At 37.1% G+C, this 7,500-nt stretch overlaps 1 protein-coding gene across 1 annotated transcript in view; it reads right to left on the bottom strand.

The window, feature by feature from the left end:
• The window catches only part of KDM6A (lysine demethylase 6A), a 245,741-nt gene that overhangs the window by 56,922 nt on the left and 181,319 nt on the right, over positions 1-7,500 (bottom strand). The window contains exons 15-16 of the mRNA XM_007958238.2: positions 6,874-6,975; positions 5,815-6,210 (exon numbers count right to left, since the gene is read on the bottom strand). Coding sequence (XP_007956429.2) covers positions 5,815-6,210; positions 6,874-6,975 — 498 coding nt within the window. The remainder of the gene's footprint in view (positions 1-5,814; positions 6,211-6,873; positions 6,976-7,500) is intronic.

Here is a 7,500-nt window from a genome sequence, read left to right as displayed (position 1 = left end):
ACTTTTCATGTGCACATTTATAAGCTTATCAATATTTAAAATATCATCCAAAAAGGAGTTTGGGATTATGATTTAAAATTTCATTTATCATATTTACATTAACCATTTAATAAAATATACTTATTTTAACAGCCATGTGAAAAAGTAACCAGTTACCTCTTCTCTATCTATAAATCAAGTTATTTTAAGCTACAACTTCTTTAAATTATTTGCTCAATGTTGTTGTTGTTGTTATGTGCCATCGAGTCAAACCCGACTCATAGCGACCCCTCCTTGGGTTTCCGAGGCAGTATCACTACGGAAGTAGGATTGCCCAACCTTCCTTCCAAGGAGTGGCTGGTGGGTTTGAACTGCCAGCCGTCTGGTTAGCAGGCAAGTGTCTTAGCCACTATGCTACCAGAGCTCCCAGATACTGATTAGAAGGGTCTAATTTGTGAACTGTGTGTCTCACTGTGTAGCCCACTGTAACCAAGTCATAGTTCTTTCATTCCCCGACAGTCCCAGTAAATGGGTAATATAGATCACAGATGTGAGCTAATTCTTTCCTCCTTATTCTGACTTTTACATGTTTCGTTATTCCTTATTATATGCAGGACTTTGTGTATTGAATATGATATTGTTATGATACACACAGTCAAATGCCTTTGTATAGTCAAGAAAAAAAAAAAAGTCAACATTTTTCTGGTATTCTCTGCTTTCAGCCAAGATTTGACATAAGCAATGATATCCCTTATTCTACATTCTCTTCTGAATCCAGCTTGAATTTCTGTCAGTTCCCTATCGATATACTGCTGTACCAATTTTTTAATTATCTTCAGCAAAATTTTACTTGTGTGTGATATTAATGATATTGTTCAATAGTTTCCACATTCTGTTGCATCACCTTTCTTTGAAATGGGCACAAACATGGATCTCTTCCAGTCAGTTGGCCAGGCAGCCAGGTTATAAATTTCTTGTCATAGACTAGTGAGTGCTTCCAGTGTTGCAGCCATTTGTTGAAACTTCTCAATGGGTATTCTTTCAATTCCTGGAGCTTTCTTCTTTGCCAATTCCTTCAGCGCAGCTTGGACTTCTTCTTTCAATACCATTAGTTCTTGATCATATGCTTGCTGCCTCCTGAAATGGTTGAACATCAACCAATTATTTTTGGTACAGTGACTGTGTACTTCTATCTTCTTTTGATGCTTCCTGCATTATTCAGTGTTATATCCATAGATTCTTTCATTATTGTTACTTGATGCTTGAATTTTTTAAATTTCTTGCAGCTTGAGAAATGGTGAATGTGGTCTTTCTTTGTGGTTTTCTAACTCCAAGTCTTTGCCTATTTCATATTTCATTTTAATAGAGAGAACTAGTGGTCTGCAATCTGAGGATCTGTTTACTAGAATTATGTTTCAAATGGACCTTGACTTTCCAAAGTAAGGTTAAAATAGTATTTATTGAAAATTTCAGCAAATAAGGAGCCAGGAAATTAGAAGTGATAAAGGACCATACTTTATAATCCTAACAAAGATTCTCGCATATTAACTATTAATTGTACCAAAACACTGTAATTGGCATTCCCACAAAAATCTTACATTATCTTTTTTTTTTTTTTATTGTGATTTGGGTGGAGGTATTACATTATCCTTTTAACAATCCATTAATATTTAAAGATACTGAAACACAAAAATCGCACCCCCTCTCACCAAATCCAGCATTTCTCTCCTCTTTCTCCTGTGTAAATTTCTCTTCCTCTATTGAATCTTTCCGATTAACTTCCACTATTATTTCTACCTTCTTCATTAACGAAAACTATTAATCCTACTTCCTCTTCAGCTATCACCTTGTTTCTCTCCTCTTTTATGTCATGGTCTATGAGAATGCCACCTTTTGGAATCGTGTAGTGTGTAGAACACAGAAATCATTGTTTCTAATGTCTCTCCTTCTATTTTATCCAGAAACAAACTGCAATTAGGCTTTTGTTCCCACCCATGTACTACAGTTGTCTTCTTCAAAGGTCAATAAAATTTTTCTGTAAAGAGTTAGACAGTAAATATTATGACTGTCATGCATTCTTTTATTTACTTATTTTTTAAACAACCCTTTTAAAAATGCAGAAACCACTCTTAGTTCCCGTGCAATGTCACTAAATACTTAAGACAATCAATTCTGAGTCCTCACTTTATTTGACCTATCAGCATTATTCAATACACACTTCGATCACAACCTCCTCCTTGACCGACATTCTTCACTTGGCTTTCAGGATGTAACTCTTATTTTCCTGGATTTCCTACCATCTCACAGGTAGCTCCTCTTCTCATCTTCTTTAATAGATTCTTCAATTTCCTAACGTATTGCACCGGAATGCCCCCAAAGCTCAGTGTGGTAGTTAAGGTTATGTGTCAACTTGGCTGGGCCTGGTTTTGAGTGGCTGGGTAGCTGGAAGTAATGATTCCCCATGATGAGACTAGACTGGTAATCAACTTCATGGTGGAATCTACTGTGAACAGCTGACTTACAGATGTGGTCTGCTTCCAGTATATAAGAAGACACTTTGAGAAAGGTCTTGAGCTTTTGTTCTGGTTACCTAGTACCACTGTAACAGAAATACCACAAATGGAATGGCCTTAACAAACAGGAATTTATTCTCTCACAGTTTGGAGGCTTTAAGTCCAAGTTCAAAGTGCCAGCCTCTAGGGACTGTGTGAAAGTCCCTCGACCTTGGGCTTCAGCTCTGCCTCTTGCTCCCAGCCCACTGAAGCTAGAGGCATCTCTTCACTCAGGCAGCTATTGGCTGCTGAGGCTAACAAGCCCAAGGTCAACAAATAAAATGGCACAGTTCCGATGTTACCAAACCTCACAGCAGGTCATTAAGTCAAGTCCATTGAAAGTCCCAAGGTTGGCAGAGCTTGGCAGGCTGCTGAACGATACGGCTACATGCAGGGTTTAAGCGTGCCATAAGCTAGAGACCCTTCCCCTAGGTTTCTCCTTATATACAGGAAGCAGACCACATCCCTAAGGCAGCTACTCAGCTGCTCTCAGTAGATTCCACCATGGAGTTGATTGCCACTTTCATCATGGGGAATACTACATCCAGCTGCCCAGCCACTCAACCAGGCCCAGCCAAGTTGATATACAAACTTAACCACCACAAAGATACTTTGAGAAAGGTATTGAGCTTTTGCCACATCTGGATCCTGCATTTTGCCGAGTCTTTATCTCAATGGCCTGTCATGTTACCTGCTGGTCTTGATACTGTTTCCGGACTTGAAATAGCAGGCTTGATAATATTGGGACTGTGCCATTTTACTTGTCGACTGTGGGTTTGTCAGCCTCAGGAGCTGCTGAAGTTAAGAGATACCAGCAGCTGCTTGAGTTGAGAGATACCTCCAGCTTCGGCAGGCTGGGAGCAAGAGGCAGAGCCTTCACCCAGCTCCTAGAGCTGGCACTTTGAACTCAGACTTCTACCCTCCGATATTGTAAGAAAATAAATCCCTATTTGTTAAAGCCATCCACTTGTGGTATTTCTGTTAGACCAGGACTGAAGAACCAAAACACTTATTCTTCAGTTCTCTTCTTGTCTCTATCTATCCTCACCCCTTGGTGAAATCTTTCAGAATCATTAGTCTTTCCAGTTGTTCTGACTAACTTTGACTCCTCTCTTACACCCCACAACATCAGATAATCCCGTTAATTCTACCTTCAAAATACACCCAGAAGCTGAACACTTTTACTGCTGCCATTTTGGGTGGAAGCCACAACCATCTCTGAACCTGGATTATACCAGTGATCTCCAAATCGGCCATGCTATTTCCATGTTTGCCTCCTTCACTCTATACAGAGTATAAGAGGCTATCTAGTTAAAAAAAAAGTCAAATCATGTCAATCCTCCATTCTAAACCCACCTACAGTTTCTCATTTACCTCAGAGTAGAATCTAATATCCTTACAATAACCTATAAGACTGATCATAGTTTAGTCACCATGTTTCCACTTGAACACTTCTATCTCTTTTTCTATTATCTTGCTCACCCTGCTCAGTCATGCTTGCCACTTTGATTTTTGACAAATACGCAAAGAACACTCCTGCTATAGGGCCCGTTGCTCCTTATTATTTCCTAAATCTGGAACACTATATTATAAATATCCTTAAGACTCACTCCTATAACTCCTTCAGGCCATTATTTTAATATCACCTTTGAGTAAAACCTTCCCTGATCTTCATATTTATGAGTGTAACTCCTCTACCACCAAATTCCAGTACTTTCCAGCTCCCCTTTTCACTGTCATTTTTTCCATAGCACTAATCATATCTAATATTCTACATGTATTACTTATATATTGTATGCTACCTATACCAAGTAAGAAATTTTTACATTCTATTTGCTGATGTATCCCCAGAGCATCCAAAAGGCCATGTATACAGTAGGTACTCAATATTTATTTACAAATGAATAAAACTACTAATTATCTAGACCAGAGATGATTGCACCAATGCTAGAATTTCAAGAATAAACTTAAAAGTCTTAGAAAAAGAACTTAACCTGTTTTACCCATAATTAAAGGCTAACCAGCAATAAGCCAAATTTCTTAGATCAGATCAATAAAAATACAAGTAACTTGACAACATGTTTCAACAACATTTTTTTAACATTTACTTTTTGACCTCTCAGTTCCACTTCTGAACATCTATGCCATGGAAACAATATACCAAAAACATCAAAAAATAGTTCCCAAAATATATATAAAAAAAAGAGATGCACATAAATATTGAGAAATAAAAACTAGACGTTAAATGCCCAAATATAGTGGAACAACTGAATAAAATAAGACATATATTTTTTATAAAAATAATGTTGAGGAAGTCTGTTCCTATGTTTCAAAATTTTTAGTAGCTCTACGTTGCCTTCAAGACAATTTAGGCTCTCCCTTTCCTCCTTCAGCTTCATATTTTAGCATCTCCTCTTCATTATCTGTACTCAAGGCATACTCAACTGGCCCTCTCCCCTTCTAAATTCTCTCAAATCTGGAGACACTAATGTCATGGTTATGTCCCCTCCAAAACCCTTCTAGCACTTTTCCACCAAAGTCATACTTCATAGTAATTTATAGTAATTGATTTTTACTGATCTTTTTCTTGCACTGGAGTGTACAACTGACCCCTAGCATAATACCTGACCTTAAGTAGGCAGTATGTACAGAAATTAACTAAGTAATATTACATAAATGAGTTTATGATGCCACCATAAATTAACAATAAGTTTTGTGGAATTTTACAATTTATTTTCTTCTTCTTTTGTAGATTTGCAAGATTTTCTCTTTCTCTCTGTGTAAATTTTATAGTGCAAAAGTATATATATAGAGAGAGAGAGATTGAGTGAGTTCTGGTGGTGTAGCGGTTAAGGCATTTGGCTGCTAACCAAAAGGTCTGTGGTTTAAAACTACCAGCTTTTTCCATGGTAGAAAGATGAGGCAGTCTGCTTCCTTGAAGATTTACAGCCTTGGAAACCCAATGGGGGTCTCTTTTTGAGTCAGAATTGACTCAATAGCAGTGAGTTTGGGATATACATATACATACATACATACACACACACACACACATGTACATATATATATATACACACACACATATATACACACCCATATGCATGTATGTATATGTGTGTGTATGTACTGAATCATAATGTAGTAATTACATTGCATATGTATGAAATTCTTATAAAAAACAATCAATTCCTCAGACTTCTATTTCTTCTTCCCTCAAGATGCATAAAACCAAATAAAGGCACACTATAATGGGTAAAGTCAACAAGGCACTTAGTCTTTCTATTACCTGAGTGGAGTTAGATAGTTGGTTTTTCCACGGCTCCTCTGCGCTGCTGGTCAGGTTTGTGCGGTTATGAGGTAGAGTGAGAGCGTTTCGCTGCAGGTAAGGCACGTTTCCATTACTTCCACTTCCTGTTATGTGATTATTGCCTATCAAAATAGTGTCTGTACTCCCCAGCGTTCTTGCTGTGCTACAGGGAATATGCCCTGCAGAAAAGGGTCCATTGGCCAAAGGCTGCCCAGGGCAGGCAGGGCGGACTCCAGGTTGAGAGACACTAGGTACTCTGGTCAGAGCAAGCTGTGGCTGATGGCCAGAGACAGAGTTTGTAGGCAGTGATGAGTCAGCTGTTGGCCCATTAGGAATTCCAGTAGATCGTACCTGTGCAACTCCTGTTTGTCTCATCTACCGAAAACAAACGAAAAGTAAATGTTGCTTGTGTGCTCCATAGGGAAGAGAATCAGAGTAAGATGTATTATTAGGGATTTCTGAATTTAGCCTAACATTTAATTTCTCTGGGTTTAAAAATACACATTAAAACCAAGAAACTGTTTCTACACATTTTTAGATAAGCTTCCAGGGACAAGCAGAAAATCTGTTTTGGTTTAAAGAAATATCCCTTTAGTAATGACAAAAGAAAAGTAGCTGCAAATAATGGAAAAGAAATCAGGAAGTTATAGATCTTTTTCCCATCACAAAAGAGGTGATTTTAAAATTTCATTCTGCTATACTTATGTCAGATTGTCCAAATGAAAACAACCATAAAAATCCTGCCTTAGTTTAGAATAGCTGGCTGAGTATTAAATAATAAAAACGCACCCTTGGAACACATGTAAAATAGCATGTAATAATAAAATACCAAGTGTAGGGTTCAAAATTAAAGTTGTAGTTGTTTTTTTCTAAAAGTCCCTGTCCATTACTAACATTTTAAGAAGCAAACTTCAATAAATTCCACCAAATACAGGTAGGAAGCAGAATTGGGCATGAATATACTCTAAAATGATGTGACACTCAATAAAAATAGTCAAATTGCTAATAAATTTTACGGAAAAAAAATGCTATACACACTTGGTGTTGCTGCATTAAGACAAACTGACTTTCCAGCTGTTCCAGCATCAGTTTCTGAGCTGGATTTAAATTATTTCTATTTGCACGGAGCTGTTCCAAGTGCTAGAAGAAGAAAAAAGGAGAATATAGTCAAAGATTATACCTAAGAAATAAGCTCTCTACTCTAAACAACTTTCCCTGAAACAACTAGATAAACTCAGAACCTCTGGTCAAAAACACAGATTCCTCACTAACAACAATCAGCCCCAAGATGAAGCGCTTTAAGAACTGTGTGAAAAATAAGTAATAATTAAATATTCATCTCAAGAAGCATACTGTAATGTGATCTTTGAGATAAATGGGCATGAAAAGTTAGTCATTAATATGTTTCACATAGAAAGCCTTAAAGCTTAAATGCATTATGATAATATGTTCAAAGCAGCACTCTTTGGACTACGAAAAGTTTGAAATCAACGTGAATGTCCACAATTAAGGACCTTGTTAAAGTCATGGCATTTACATAAAGAAATATGACATAGCCATAAAAGAACAAGGAAGCTCTGTCCATTCTGACATAAAAAGGTTTCAAAGATAAATTACTAACGGTATATATAGAAATCTACCATTTGTGTAAAAAACAGAAAAATA

The sequence above is a fragment of the Orycteropus afer genome, unplaced genomic scaffold, assembly GCF_000298275.1.
Source record: "Orycteropus afer afer isolate SDZICR_OR568_19922 unplaced genomic scaffold, OryAfe1.0 scaffold00888, whole genome shotgun sequence".
NCBI lineage: Eukaryota > Metazoa > Chordata > Mammalia > Tubulidentata > Orycteropodidae > Orycteropus > Orycteropus afer.
Note: the sequence above shows the minus strand (reverse complement) of the source record. Positions and strands in the feature narration are given on the sequence as shown.